Source organism: Heloderma suspectum, chromosome 2 (genome assembly GCF_057233095.1).
Source record: "Heloderma suspectum isolate Gila_16-S chromosome 2, 16-S_ref, whole genome shotgun sequence".
Taxonomy (NCBI): domain Eukaryota; kingdom Metazoa; phylum Chordata; class Lepidosauria; order Squamata; family Helodermatidae; genus Heloderma; species Heloderma suspectum.
The window spans coordinates 337,308,788-337,324,232 of NC_139459.1; the positions used below are offsets into that span (position 1 = coordinate 337,308,788).

A 15,445-nucleotide genomic window follows, 5' to 3' on the forward strand; every position below is an offset into this window, starting at 1 on the left:
TGGTGCAGAGAGCAATGCCACTTTAGGTCTTTATTTTCACAGAAATGCAAGCCACCCTGGATGGGGTAGATCATGTGTAACAGACATGCCAACGTAGTGACCTCATCTGACCCTCCCTTAGGCAACCCCACTCCTATTGTTCTCCTTGCTTTGGAATGAGGGTTTCTACTCTATGATGTTTCAAACACAGCTGGAGCAGCAGAAATCAAAATGGGAATCTTTCCTTTGGCTTCCAAGTGCTGCTGTATTAGGCATTCCCTGTGCTGGATGCTAGTAGGGAAGCCTTATAAGGAAGCTTTAGTGCAACGTTGTGCTTCATGGGAGCATGGAAGGCTGGGAGGAAGGTGATGATGACCCATGACAAGCAGTGCTGGGAAGGAATGGCCACAGGAAATGAGGCTCTAGGCACTAGTGAGCTAGGCAGCAGTGGCCAAGGATTCTTTAAGCACATTGGTGAGGGGGCAGAAATGGAGTGAGGGTCCAGAAAATGGTGCATCACTGGCAGGTGTTGTAGAGTTGGATTTGCTGGTTGATCTCTCCTAGGATGCCCCTCATCTTGGCCTCTAGCCCATCCAGTTGGGCTGCTTTCTCTTGCAGCTGCCTTTCATTTTCTTCATATGTTTCTTCCAGTGCTGAATATGGATGGGGAGGGGGGGGGGGTAGGATGGAAAGATTACAACAACAGAATGGAGAAGAGTAAGGAAAGGACATCACTACTTTCACATTCCCATTCCAGAATCCAGTTCCCAAAGAGCCGGTTCCATGTTTGTGTCCCTGCTGTCCCTGTCAAGAGACCTGCAGTGGATGCTCTCTTTGGGAAAGAGAATTGCCCCCCCCCCCCAAAGGAGAATGCTTGTGTCGCTTCTGCGATACATAATCCACTCTCCCTACTGGACACCAGAGTGCTGAGAGTGCAGTGGAGAAGGGGGAGAATTAGAGAGTGTGCTGGATGCCGAGCTTGGCTCAAGGGTCCTTCAGTGATCCATAGATCCCGGGCAACTGCCTGGATGATGGCATGCGCCATGAAAGCAACACCAGATCAGTCAGGGCTCCTTGCGCTGTTTAGGAGCAACAAAGCCATGATTCCAAGCCCCCTGGCAGTGCCAGAATTCTCAGGATGCTGAACAATTCTGTACAAGATACCAAATTCTAAAATGAAGAATGCACAGGGCTCTCCCCACCCCCCAAATCCTGCTTTTACTGGATGTTGCTCCCCACTGAAGAGTCTGAATCCCAGCCCCCACTGCCCCATAGCCATCTCCTTTCACTCCCCATGCCCTGGGATCTTATCCCCTCTACTCTTCTGTTGTAACTGGAGCTTGGTGTATTCTGCCTGTTTGCATGTCTTCCACCCAAGCATGGCATTTAGCACAAAATGGGATACTTTGGGGAATTTCTCAGTTGTTTAATTAAAAACAATGCTTAAAGTTTCTATCCCTCAGGATGCAATGAAAAAGATTCGAGTGGAAATGTGTGGGCAGAATCTTATGGAAGCTCAAGTCCACCAAAGGAAGGACTAGGCAGGGCTTCTGGTACGTAAGGGACAAGAGGACTTCAGTACCCTGTATAGCTCCCTGCCCCTCTCCCAAATACTCTCTATCATCTTTCTTTCATAAATTCTACCAGCCCTGTGGGCTGGGAGGCATCTTTGAAAACCTAGATTTTGGAAGCAGAACACAAACATTTGCATCATGTATTCTGAGTGCCGAATGTGGGGTTTTCTTGGCATAGAATTGTGTGAAACCCAATTTATTTTTGGGATGTCACGGATACAGTCATCATCCCCACCCCCGGTTATGATATCCCTCCCCGCACGCCCTGGGCACTTACCACTCAGCAGCTGCAGCTTGTTGTGAGCATCATGCAGCAACCCTTTTGCCTCGTCTCGTAGGTGCTCCGCCTTCTGCCGGGCCCGCAGTATGTGCTGAGCCTTGTGTTCCACTAGCTCCCTCACTGTCTTGTACCGGTCGCCCAGCGGGCCCTCCAGCACCTGGGATGCAGCAGGAAACACAGGGCAGGGGGTGAGCAGAACTGCAGATCTCCCTGCTGCCTCTCATTCCCCACCATCTCTGAAGCTTTGCAAGAAGGTCGGCCAGAACAAAAGGCAGGACTTGTGCCACATAAACATCCCTTTGGAATGACTCGGTGGATGGGATCGGTCCTTGCCAATGATCCTGCTGATCATATACCACCTTCAGTGTGCATAGCAGTGCTATACAGAGTGGAAGAAGACAGATCCCTGCCCTGAGGAGCTTTCAGTCTTAAAACATCATGTTTAGGGCCAGGAAGGAATGTCCTCCTAAATCAGACTGGCCAGCAGCAGTGACTGTGGAGGGTTCGTTTTTTGTTTTTGCTACCTCCTGAGGTTTGTGTGTTGCTACAACTGCTTGAGTCACCTGGAGATATTGTCTCTCTGGGCACCATGTTTCTGTTTATGGTACACTAAGGGCAAGACTGCATGGATGGATTGGGGTGTGAGTGGATGGGTGGATGGATGGAGGGAGGGAGGGAGGGAGGGAGGGAGGGAGGGAGGGTCCTGCCTCTTGGATCTTAGGGTTGGCCTTTTAAGGCCAAGTTCATGATTTATTTTTTTATATACTACATTTCTATACTGCCCAATAGCCAAAGCTCTCTGGGCGGTTCACAAAAGTTAGAGCCCCCAAATACAATGTGATAAAATATAAAACCTTTAAAATAAAGCTGAAGTTATAACCAGCAGCAGTATAAAGCTCTAAAAACTCAACAACACATTTAAAAACAAAACTGAAAGACTAAAAAGCCTGGGAAAATAAAATAAGCCTCAGTGTGTACCCAGCCTCCCAACAACTGGTCAAACCCCATCTTTAGGGACTGCAGCCTCTTGGCACTGGCCATTTCGGGATAAGAAGCATTTCTGCTGCCAGCTTCATTTGCTTTGGTTTGATTGCTTCCAGAGATGAAGACTTGCCAATTTCATCCAATTATTGAATGATTTATTGGGAATCACAAATGCCCAGAGAAACCGACAGCAAATCACTTGATCTCTCAGCCTAAACTACCTCACAGGGTTGCTTTGAGGATAAACTGCGGTGAAGGGATCCTGGGGCAGGGGGTGACCTCCCTGGAGGAGGGGCAGGATAAAAAAAGTAAATTTCATTCACATGCTGCGAATGTCTTGGAATGTTTAACAATAGCACTGGAGTTTGTCAGGGCATTTGTGGCTTCTGATCACTTATGAGATGAAATTGGCAAGTCTGAATTTCTGGAGGCACTCATGCAAAAAAGGAAACAGAGTTGGCAGCAGGATCACTGAAACAATAAGTCTAAGAGGATACATGAAGTACCAAGCAGAAGAATATGAAGAGTTTCCAAGCACCAACTGGAAATGCTTGATTTGCATCATTTATTGCAAGCTGCCTAGAGTGTATGAGAAAAGCAGGGTAGAAATGTTCTGAAATCAAAATAAAACCCAATTCAAACGTATAGATGGATTGCTAAGCATGCGGGCCTTGTACATACAACGCAATGAGGGGGCTCCCTTTGCCCACCCTTTCAATCCCAGCTTCAGCCCCAGAGGCCGCCGCTGCACACCTTCGCCAGACTCCAGAACTCCAGCCCAGCCTCACGTACCTGTTCAGCTTCCCCAGCTCGGTCCCTGGCGGCACTGGCCGTCTCTTCAGCTCGCGTTGCCGCCAGGCTGTTGTTGGCCCGCTTCATCTTGAGGGCCTCCACCTGCCTGTCGAGGTGGCCCACTCGTTCCATGGCCACAGCCAGCTGTCCCTCGGCACTTGCGGTCTTTTCCTGGATCTGATGGGAGAAGGGAGGCAAGAGGCGGGGCGGGGTGTGAGGACGACACAGTGAAGAAGCAAGGGAGAGCACCGTTCTGGGAGTGGCTCCTCATCCTAGAACAGGCCATTTTGCTCAGGGAGCATCCAGTGCCCCAAGAAGCAGAGTGCATCCAGTGGTGGCATCAGGGAAAAATACCGTGGAGGGGGGGCGGGCTGAAAGAGCAAATTGCATTTCAGCGGGGGGGGGGGGAGGCAGCTTTGTACCACATGTTAAATTTCTGGAAAAAAGAAATCTTTTGGGAGGGAGGTAAGGTAAACGACTTGCCTGCGCCCCTCGCCTCCCCTCTGGTGTGGCTTGTGACAAACCCTGTGATGTGGCACTGGAGATACGCATGGCTCAGATGGCTGAAGGGTCACACAAGGAGCTGTATTTCCGCCTCTTTCCCTTGTCCATCTCATCCTTTGCGCAAGTCCCTTCTCTCAGCTGTGCTACTCTCTCTATGCCTGGAACAGCCTCCCCTGTGTTTATTCAGGAAACCATCATTCCATCATATCTTTTTACTACAGAAGCACAATGGTGTCTAACCTGAGTCCTTCTTCCCATACCTGGTGCTCTCCAGACATGCTGGACTACAACTCCCAGCTATGCTGGCTGGGGGATTCTGGGAATTATAGTCCAACATATCTGGAGGGCTCCAGGATGGGGAAAGCTGCCCTAGTTGCAAATTTATTTATTTATTTAAAACATTTGTATCCTGCCCTATATCATTAAGATCTCAGGGCGGTGTACAGACAAAATCAATTTAAACAGTATAAAACAATAATTTAAACAGCTAAAAACATATTAAACTATTAAACAAGCCTAATACCAATTAACATCTAAAACAATAAAACAGTTAAAACAGTGTGCTACTTTAGGGAATGCATTTAGCCCTCAAAAGCTTTAGTAAAAAGCCATGTTTTTACTTGGTGCCGAAATGAAACCAATGTACGGGCCAGTCGGGCCTCCAAGGGGAAGGCATGCCACAACTGGGGTGCCACAGCAGAGAAGGCCCTTTCCCACATCCCACCATAGTGTATGTCTTGCACTGGTGGGATGCAGAGGAGGGCCCCTCTAACAGACATCAGTCCTCAGGCAGGCATATATGGGGAGAGGCGGTCCCTCAAATGACTCTCAGGCAGAGTCGGTGCGTGGACGATGGGAAGAGGGGCTGCTGACCCCACCCCTCTGATGGTCAGGCTGAACACATGGCCATCTAGGGGGTGGGGGCAGGGCCAGTGGCACGACTCCACGTCCTCTTGTCCACGTGGTAGCCGAACACGGAAGCAACACGCTCTGAGATTAGAATAGTTTGGCAAACACGTATTAACACTGGGTTGGGATTCCAGACACACTGTGCCCTATTTGTCTCTTGTCTCTCGTTTCCTTCTCGAAGCCTTCTGGCCACGTGGGGCCCACCCTCGACGCCAACCCAGGAACTTCAACGGCTGCATAATTCAGCTGCCAGAATATAAACTGCTGCAGCCAGGTTTATTCATGGCACTCAAATATTAAAAGAAGTGCACTGGTTGGATATTCATTTCTGGGCCCAATTCAAGGTTTTAAAGCCCTAAACAGCTTGGAACCCCAAAGACCAGAAGGCGCGCCTCTTCTCATGCCAGCCTGTCCAAGTCTTAAGATCTTCCACTGACGCCTTACTCCAGATGCCTTCTTTGTCAGAAGAGTGCTATATCATCACAAAGGAGAGATGTTTTGAACTTCACCGTCCAGCGTTCCTGATCACTGGCCATGCTGGCAGGGGCTTCTGGGAGTTGAAGGCCAAAACATCTGGCGATCTACCATCTGCCCACCCCTGCCTTAGAGCTTCAGGTACCAGTACAACGCCTTCCTGAATGGACACTGGCTCATCTACCTGGAATTCCAATTCCAAGTTACCCTCTTCCTGGTTCCTATGGAGCATTTCTTCACACCAAGCACACAGTGGTTGGGTCTCGAGGTTGACCCTTTTAAGAGAAATACAGGGAACACAGTTCAGGAATGTGTTCTCTGTGGGGGCCAGTAAGGATTCCACATGATGGGGGGCTTACCCTGCTCACAACGTCTTCCGTGTGGTAGATGTCACTGGCTGCATTGCGGATGGCTGTCTCGGCAGCAGTTTGAGCACGTTTGGCATCATCGAGAGCTTTCTTCACGGCTACTGCTGCACTCTTTACGCTCTCTGCTCGCGCACTGGAGGGGGAAGATTGCTGCAAGTATGAGTACAGCACCTTGCTCACCAGCAGTCCCAACGCCGCAACGGGCACTACCACAGATGACAAATTCATGGAGGTAATAGGTCTATTAGCAGCCATGAGCATTATCCCTAAATGGAACCTCCATATATAGGTGCAGCATAACTTGGATTACCAGATACTAGACCATCCTTCCCCAACTTGTTGCCCCCCAGGTATGTTGGACTTCAGCTCCCATAATCCCCACCTAGCATGGCCCAAGGCCATGCTAGCTGGGAATTATGGAGCTGAAGTCCACCCCACCTAGAGGGCACCATGTTGGAGAAGATTGTACTAGGGTCATACAAGAGGGGAGGTTCACTTGAGAGAGTACCTTCCCCCTTATCAACCTGCCTGGTCATTGGGGTCATCAGACGGGACGCTCCTGGTGGTTCTGCATTGATCTATGGCTCAGTTGGAATCCACCCAGAGTAGAGCCTTCAGTGTGGTGGCTCCCTTTCTGTGGAACTCCCTTCCTCTGGAGGTCAGGCAGGCACCAACGTTGTGTTGTTTTCAGCACCTGCTGAAAACATCTTTATTTCAACATGCCTTCCTCGATTGACCAGCCATGGTTTTTACTGGTATTCTGTTTTTAAAAACTTTTAATATGGTGTTTTATTCCTTTTATGTTCTATTATTTGCCACTCCAGAATCTATTCAGATGTCTGGGAATTATGGGAATTGCAGTTCCAACACATCTGGAGGCACCAGGTTGGGGAAAGCTGGTTTATCAGGAGAAGGGCTCCCTGGTACTAGAATCATGTGTCTAGTACCATTGGGCATGCAAAATGCTCCATAATTCTTCTCATTTAACCTAATAGCAACCCTCCAAAGAAGGTTGGGCAAGTTACTTTCTCTCTGATCTATGGCCAAATAGTGAGCTTCATGGAGATGGAGGAGGAGGAGGAGGAGGGGAAATTTGAACTCTTATCCAAAGCAGGCCACTGCATTATCCTGGCTGCCAGTTCAGGTCTTACCAATGGTTACAGAGACTCTTGGTCCAGCACTGCAAGCTCCTTCCCTTCCTTTTTGCTAAACACCATGTTGCTGCTCACAAGGAGAAGACTGATTAGAGGACAAGAATTTCGAGCCCATTGCCTTTTTGCTAGGCCTGAATGGCGCATCCTCCTTGCTCCCACCCCCACTGCCTCTCACCAGTAGAGTAGTGGCACATTTTGAAGAGCAGGCGCTCATCATGACAGTCCCCATAGCCAAGCTGCCAAAGAGAGTCCAAGCACTGAAGCAGCTTTGTTGGCCCATAGCAGCAAACCACCTCCACCAGGAGCAGGTCTTTTGTAAAGCTAATGGGTCTTAATGGCATATTCAAGACCTCAAAATGCTTTGCATTACAACAAGGAACAATATATTTGTATTGGGAAATTCATTTCTCCCGAAGCTACGGTGAGAATTTCAGCTAAGCTCAGAGGAAACAGGGAAATCGGGGCGTGTGTGTGGCATCAGCATCCCTGCTAACAAAAAAGTGCTGCATCCCTGCGAGCCCTGGCTCCATTATGCCACTGCCTCCCACACTCACTTGGCACGTCGCGCATCCTGCAGTAGCTGTCCTGCCACATGGACGTCTCCTGCTGTTTGGTCTAAGATGGCGTCCACGTTGGCCAGGCTGCTGACACGCTGCTTGATCTCCTCGGCGAGATGGTGAATCTGTGCGGGGGATGCCGGGATGGAGAGTTCCAGCACACGGGAAGCCACCAATGCAATGCTGTCAGGATCAGCCCCATCAACTGTGTGAAGGATGGGTCAGTTAGTACCATGAATGGGTAAAACGGCAGCAGCACCCCGTTTGCCATCCACGAGACCCCCTCCTCAATGTGTCTCTGCCTTCTGCTCCCCTCTTCTCTCATCTCTGTAGCTCAGGGACCATAGCACAGTGGTAGAGCCCCTGCTTTGCATGCAGAAAGTCCCAGGTTCAATCCGCCGGCATCTCCAGAGAGGGCTGGAAAAACTCCTGCCTGAAACGCTGTAGAGCCATTGCTGCCAGCCAGTGTCGACAGTACTGGGCTAGATGGACCCAGGGTCTGACTCAGTATACGGCAGCTTGCTATGTTGCTACTCCCCTCAATCACATCAGGCTATTTGCTGCTGCTTAACAAATTGTAAGCATGCTTTTTCTCACCGAGAGAGGAATTACAATTTTAAATATGTGATCTGCTTTGGGAATTTTGCTGAGAAGCAGAGTCAAAATCCCCCAAAGAAAGGAAAGGGGTGGGGAAAAAAGGAGCCATAGTACCCTAACAGAGCTCTATTTATCCATTCCTGGCATGCCCATCCCATTAATTAATTAATTATTACGTTTCTATACCACCCAATAGCCAAAGCTGTCTGGGTGGTTATAGTGAATTATAGTGAAAAAGACTATTTCCTCTTTAGAAAACAGAGAAGAACTCGGGGATGTTTTTATATAGCTTTACTACCCATGATCCTCCTCTGAACATAAAGAGTCTGTGAACAGTGCCAAAAGAAAAAAGGAAAAGGGGGCGCTCCCCTGAGTAATCCTTAGAAGAATAACTAATCAGTATGACAGCCCCTAGTTTGGATGGCTTTTAAAAGGACCAGGTACATTTATTCAGGGCTGTTGGCTATGCTAGTAAAATGCGTCAGCACTCAAATCCATAGCTGGCAGGGATCCAGCCTGTGCAATACCACCTAGTTCTAGACAAAAAGGAGGGAACTACAGGATGAGCCCTGCTGGTCCAGCATTCTGTTCCCACAGTAGCCAACCAGATGCCCCAATGGAAGCCCACAGGGAGCAAATGGATACAACAGCACTCTCCCACCCATGTTCCCCAGCAACTGGTGTACATAGGCTCGCTGCCTTGTGAGCGGGCAGAGGATAACGACAGGATATTCCCCAGTTGCTGGGGAACATGGGCGGGAGGGTGCTGTTGCACTCATGTCCTGCTCGTGGGCTGGCTGCTGGTTGGCCACCATGTGAACAGAATACTGGACTAGATGGAGCCTTGGTCTGATCCAGCAGGGCTCATCTTACATACTTATGATATACACTTAATAAATCAAGCAAATATGGGATGGAAGAAGAACCGTCTGTTCCTGCACTCACGATTCAGGAATCCTTTGATTTGCTGGATGAGGTCTCGCAGCTCCTTATTAGAGCGCTCCAGTCGGGCTTTGGTGGCATTGGCATTGTCCAAAGCTACTTGTGCTCTCTGCTTTGCCTCACCTGCCCATGCCTTAGCCTCGGCCACCTGCCAACAACACAGCAGATCCCCTGATCAGCCAGTAGGGGGCAGCAAATACACAGGCATGCAGGGAACTCTCTGATTCATTCATTCCAGGAATAAAGACACAGATACTCTTTAATGAGCTTCCGCCAGGCACTGAAAACTTGGTTGTTCAGGCAGGCATTTGGGGTGGGTTAGGGTATTTTGAGAATATGATGTTTTAATGCTTAATTTTACTGTTTTTGAAAGAGCGGAGGACAGGAAGGCCTGGCGTGCTATGGTTCATGGGGTCACGAAGAGTCGGACACGACTTAACAACTGAACAACAACAATTGTTGTACATGGCCCAGAGTGGCCGGGGGACCAGCCAGATGGGCGATTAAGACATTTAATAAATAAAATAAAAATAAATGAAGATCTACCTACTGCCTGGTCAGCACTGTTGCTGTGTCCCATTTGGACCTTCCTATGGCATGCACAAAACTGAATGCCTCCCAAACCTTGCCCTGCCCAAATATTCAGCTCCTCTATTCGCCTCAACACTTACCTTACGCAGGAGGAGATCCACATCAGCCACAGCACGGCGCAGCTCCCCTTCGGCGTGGCGTGCTCGGTCCAGTGCATTGTCAGCGGTGGCCACAGCCCCATTGCAGTTGAGGCCCCCGCAGTGACGCCTGCCATCTTCGTCGCGGCAACCAGCTCCTCCACAGGGGCTGCTGGAGCAGGGGGCATCACCTGGGGCCCCGCATACCTAGGAGAAGGAGCAGGTGTCATCAGGGCTGAAGTTGTCCTCATCGCTAACTCCCCACTGTGCTTTTCACGACTGCTTCACTGTGCCCCAGGTGTGGCGCTCCAGATGCTGTTTCAGATACTGCAGCTCCCATCAGCTCTAGCCAGCAAAGGCAACAGTAAGAAATGATGGAAGATGTAGTCCGACAACATCTGGAGGGCCACCTGTTCCCCACCCTTCCCAAGTTGCTTTGTTCTGCCCCTCAACCAAGACTGACTGCTTACATCACGAGTGGACACCTTGTGGCCCTCCAGATGTTTTGGCCTGTAATTCCCATCAGCCCTAGCCAGCCTAGCCAATGGTGAGGGATGATGGGAGTTTTAGGCCAAAGCACTCAGAGGGCTGCAAGTGGCCCACCTCTGGGTAAATGCACTTCAGCCTTCCCCAACCTGGTGCCCTCAAGATGTTTTGGACTACAGCTCCCAGGAGTCCTGACCATTGGCCATGCTGACTGGGGCTGATGGGAGTCCAAGTCCAAAACATCTACAGCACATCAGGTTGGGGAAACCTGCTTTACTTTGACTTCGGTATTCTTGCCTTATTCAGGCAAGCTTCACTGACATAGCACTGGCCTCTCTCTGACCTGCAGACTCTTTGCGTCCTCAGGCACTTAGCCCACATTTTCCCATGGTGCTCCCTTCCCAACACTAACTCCACCCCTCTGCTCCATGCTTCCTTGGGGCTTTCCCCAGGCCCCAGCCCACTCACCCACCTTCTCATTGATCTGTTGCAGGCTTAACCCTCCGACACGTCTTGATAGGTCCGTCAGGCCTTGCCGGTTGGCCGCATTCTGCCTATTGAAAGCGTCTCTCCGTATTGTCATCAGATGCTCTGTGCGACGCCGGGAAGCAGCTGATTGGCTGACGGGACTAGGCACAGCCAAGGTGGAGGTGTTGGCTCGGTGCTCAGCTTCTCGTGACTGCACGAAGGACTGGCGGACGCTGTCATAAGCACCTACCAAGGATGAAAGATGATTTAAAACCAGAGTATCAGGGGCCTGTGCTGGGCAGAAAAACCTCTGGATATCTCTTCTACTAGACCTGAGGGAATCCCCACTCAGAAGTGATAAGGCTGTTTCCAAAATCTCCTCCTGCCCCCCCCTCATAGAATCGTAGAATAGTAGGGTTGGAAGGGGCCTACAAGGCCATCAAGTCCAACCCCCTGCTCAATGCAGGAATCCAGGTCAGAGCATCCCTGACAGATGGTTGTCCAGCCTCGTCTTGAACGTCTCCAGTGTGGGAGAGCCCACCACCTCCCTAGGGAATTGGTTCCATTGTCGTATTGCTCTAACAGTCAGGAAGTTTTTCCTGATGTTCAGCTGGAATTTGGCCTCTCTCGCTCTCTCCCTCTCCCTCTCTCTGGAGAGTGAGAATAACTATCTGTCACCCTGAGATCCTTGGCCAAAAATGGAACAAATAAAAGGAATCACTGAGTTAGGGTTTCTGTGTTGCTCTGGCCCCTGGGTGAAGCAGTACTTTGGATACTTACCCAACACATTGGCATTGATGAGCGTATCCAGCTGGCGGGCCAGGTCTGCCAGACTAAGGTTGAGGCCACGAGCAGCACGCTCCAGCGTGCCTAAGGCGTGGTTGGCATTGAAGTTCTTGTCCTGTGTGGCTGTCAGCATCCCCTCCAGGCGGGTCAGTGCTTCCGTCACATCGGCTATCTCCTGCCTGATAATACAAGCAAGAAGAAAAAATGAAGCGCGCCACCCCAGGGGGGCTCATGCACACAGGAACATAGGAAGCTGTCTTATACCAAGTCGGACCTTTGGTCCATCTAGCCCAGTATTGTCAGCACTGGCTGGCAGCAGCTCTCCAGGGTTTCAGGCAGGGTTCTTTCCTTGCCCTACCTGGAGAAGCCGGGGATCAAACCTGGGACCTTCTGCCTGCCAAGCATGTGCTCCATCACACTGAGCTATGGCCCCTCCTATGTACCTCTTCCTTGGGGAAAGGGTCAGGCAACTTGCTACTAGGGCTGCCACTTTGAATGGATCATTAGAAGTGACTGTAGCTCAGTGGTAGCAAGCAGCTACTTCGCAAGCTGAAAGTCCAGGTTCAGTCCCTGGCATTTCCAGGTAGAACAGGGGCAGGGAACTTGTGGGCCTTTACATGCTTGGGCCTACAACTCCCATTACCCCTAGCCAGCATAGCCAATGGCGAGGGATCACCAGGCCAGGAGGGCAAAATAACAGCACCCTCCTGGAGGTTCCACTTTTAGTTAGGAGAGCTGATAGCTATTGATAGACAATGTCATGGGGGATTTGTTGAATCCTTCTTAAAGGATCACTATTCAGGCTGTCATCTGATTACAGAAACCTTAAAGAGCAACCCCAAGTAAGCAACTTGAAGTGGCGGGGTGGGGGTGGGGGCATTGAGGGATAGATGACCTGCTACTCCCAAATCCCTTCTGATGGGGGGCAGGCTATCCTTTTAGTTTCCTGGCAGATCTTTGCTTTAAAACAAATCCCTCCCATTGCTTCCAATACAGCTGATGGGAGTTGTAATCCAACACATCTGGCATGTACCGGGTTGGGGAAGGCTCATCTAACAAATTAATCATAGGTTAAGACACAGGAAGTGGCTATATAGCAGGTCAGCCTGTGTGCCCATCTAGAGTAGTAGTGTCCCATCTGGCTAGTGGTGGCTCTCCAGGGTCTCACACACATGTACACACACAGAACAGTCTTTCACATCACCTCTTACCTTGTCCTTTTTTAGCTGGAGATGCCAAGGAACCTGGGACCTTCTGCTTACAAAGCATGTGCTCTACCACACGCCCCTCCCCATAAGACAGACCTGGTCCAACCCAAGAAATAAGTTCTTCTCTTGTCCACTCCCTGCACCTGAGCTCCAGCCAGGCCTTTCTTCTGTGCCACTTTATATGGAATTAGGACATAAGAACATAAGAAGAGCCCTGCTGGATCAGACCGAGGGTCCATCTAGTCCAGCATTCTGTTCACACAGCGGCCAACCAGCTGCCCATGGGAAACCCACAAGCAGGACATGAGTGCAACAGCATCCTCCCACCGATGTTCCCCAGCAACTGGTGTACACAGGTATACTGCCTCTGATACTGGAGGTAGCATATAGCCATCAGGACTAGTAGCCATTGATAGCCTTTTCCTCCAGGCATTTGTCCAACCCCCTTTGAAAGCCATCCAAATTGGTGGCCATCACTACATCCTGTGGTAGCGAATTCCACAGTTTAACTATGCGCTGTGTGAAGGAGGACTTCCTTGTATCTGCTCTGAATCGGCCACCATTCAGCTTCATGGGATGACCCCAGGTTCTAGTATTTTGAGAGAGGGAGAAAAATCCACTTTCTCCACACCATGCATAATTTTGTACACCTCTAAACAGTTTGAGACCAAATTACCTGAAGGACCATCTTCACCCATATCAGCCTGCCCACACTTTAAGATCAGTTAGAGAACCCCTTCTCATTTGCCCAACTGTGACAGCAGTTAGGTGGGACTGTCCAGCTTAGAGAAAAGACGAGTGAGGGGAGACATGATTATTCATTTATTTAAAATATTTCTTGGCCACCTTTCAGGGCAGAAGCCCTCCCAAGGCGGTGTGCAACATAAACCCAATACAATATTAAAAGCAATAAAAGCGGCAATAAAAACCAACAATAAAACCTCTCTGGAGTGGCCCCACACTTCTGGAATAACTTGCCATCGAGGGTCCATCATGCTCCATTACTGCAGGCTTTTAGGAAGGCCTTGAAAACATATTGATTCTGGCCTTCTGATATGATTGCTGTTGTTGCTGTTTTTGTTACTGGTTTTATTGTTGGTTTTTATAACTGCTTTTATTGCTTTTAATATTGTATTGGTTTTATGTTGGGCATCGCCTTGGAAGGGCTTCTGCCTTGAAAGGCGACCAAGAAATAGTTTAAATAAATAAATAATCATGTCTCTCCTCACTCATCTTTTCCTCTAAGCTGGACAGTCCCAGATGTTGTAACCTTTCCTCATAGGGATGATGCTCCAGCCCCTGCTAGTGCTTAGGGTATTGGACAGGGACTCAGGAAACCTGGGTTCAAGTCCCCACTTGACCATGAAGCTCACTGAGTGACTTTGGGCCAGTCACAAACTCTCAGCCCAGCATTCATCACAGGGTGGTTGTGAGGATTAAAGGGAGAGGGGGAGGATCACGTACATTGCCTTGTGTTCTTTGGAGGAAAGGTTGGATATGAATGTAACAAAAATAAATAAATACATTTTAGTCGTCCTTTTCAGTACTTTTCGCAACTCCACAATATCCCTTGGAGGTGCGGCAACCACCTGCCACTCACCGCAGCTCATCCATGCCATGCAAGAGGTGGGTGATGGCGCTGGCGCTGGCATTGCGGGCATTGACAACAGCCTGGACAGCACTCAGTTTGTCTTGGAGTCGGCGGAAGGTGCCCTCGAATGCCCCGGTGAGGCCCGTCTGCTGGAGCTGTTGGGCCCGCTGCGCCAGGCTGCGGGTGCGGGCAGCCAAGTCCTGCACAATGCGGTCCCAGTCTCCAAAGCACTGATGGCACGGCTGGCAGGCAGGATATTCGCCAGCAAAACCGCGGGAGCAGTGGTCACAGCGCACGCCTGACACGCCCGGACGGCAGGAGCAGTGGCCGGTGATACGGTGGCATTGCGGCTTCTCGATCCCACGTGGGTCACAGTCACAGGCTGCCCAAAACACGAACTCAGTAAACAAGAGGGAGAGTTAGCCCACCCTCGCAGCCCCTCACACACAGCACTCCTCAGCAGGCTAAGCCCCCTGGCCTAATAATAAATCCCTGACTGCTCTGATCTGAACCGAGGACCTCCCAAACACGTTTCTTATGACGTACTCTTCAGCTCTGCCTATTGAAATCAACACAGTCTCTATTTTCTCACCATGTGTGCCACTTATCTTGGGCGTCCTGAAATAACAACCGGGTTCTAAGATTCCACCAGCCTTGATTGCCCTCACACTTGCAAGCATATTGTTACAGGCTTAGCCGTCTTGATCACTGCAGATGAGCCTTATTGTTCTGGTTTTGCTCAACCTCTTGCCTGACAGGTGATCAGGGGCTTAGCAAAAACACTTAAATTCCTTATGGGCTGCAAAGCTCTCTCCAGCCATTTGGAATGTCAAGTCCTTCAGCTAGTGGAAGGGGCAGAGAACGAGAAGTTTGCAGTTTCAATTTGGGAAGAGACAGAGATGGGTTTGCATAATCACTGCAGCTCATTGTGGCTTATTTAAGCCCTGACAAGCCATGGTCCCCACAGGCGCTAGGTTGCCTATTCAGGCCCCAGTCACGCGAACCTGATGAGGGTGGGTTGTTGACATGGTTAATGAACCACCCACAACTCTAAAACAGCCCATAGGTTCTGGGTGGTTTGTTAACCATGCCAACAACCCACGCTCGCCGGGTTCGCACAACAC

General features: G+C 50.0%; 1 protein-coding gene across 1 annotated transcript in view; it reads right to left on the bottom strand.

The window, feature by feature from the left end:
• The window catches only part of LAMB2 (laminin subunit beta 2), a 59,660-nt gene continuing 44,215 nt past the window's right edge, over positions 1-15,445 (bottom strand). Inside the window, exons 24-33 of the mRNA XM_084840566.1 lie at positions 14,331-14,703; positions 11,517-11,701; positions 10,741-10,982; positions 9,786-9,989; positions 9,118-9,262; positions 7,573-7,780; positions 5,856-5,997; positions 3,610-3,786; positions 1,831-1,990; positions 1-632 (exon numbers count right to left, since the gene is read on the bottom strand). Of these exons, the coding sequence (XP_084696692.1) occupies positions 496-632; positions 1,831-1,990; positions 3,610-3,786; positions 5,856-5,997; positions 7,573-7,780; positions 9,118-9,262; positions 9,786-9,989; positions 10,741-10,982; positions 11,517-11,701; positions 14,331-14,703 (1,973 nt within the window). The 3' untranslated portion in view covers positions 1-495. The remainder of the gene's footprint in view (positions 633-1,830; positions 1,991-3,609; positions 3,787-5,855; positions 5,998-7,572; positions 7,781-9,117; positions 9,263-9,785; positions 9,990-10,740; positions 10,983-11,516; positions 11,702-14,330; positions 14,704-15,445) is intronic.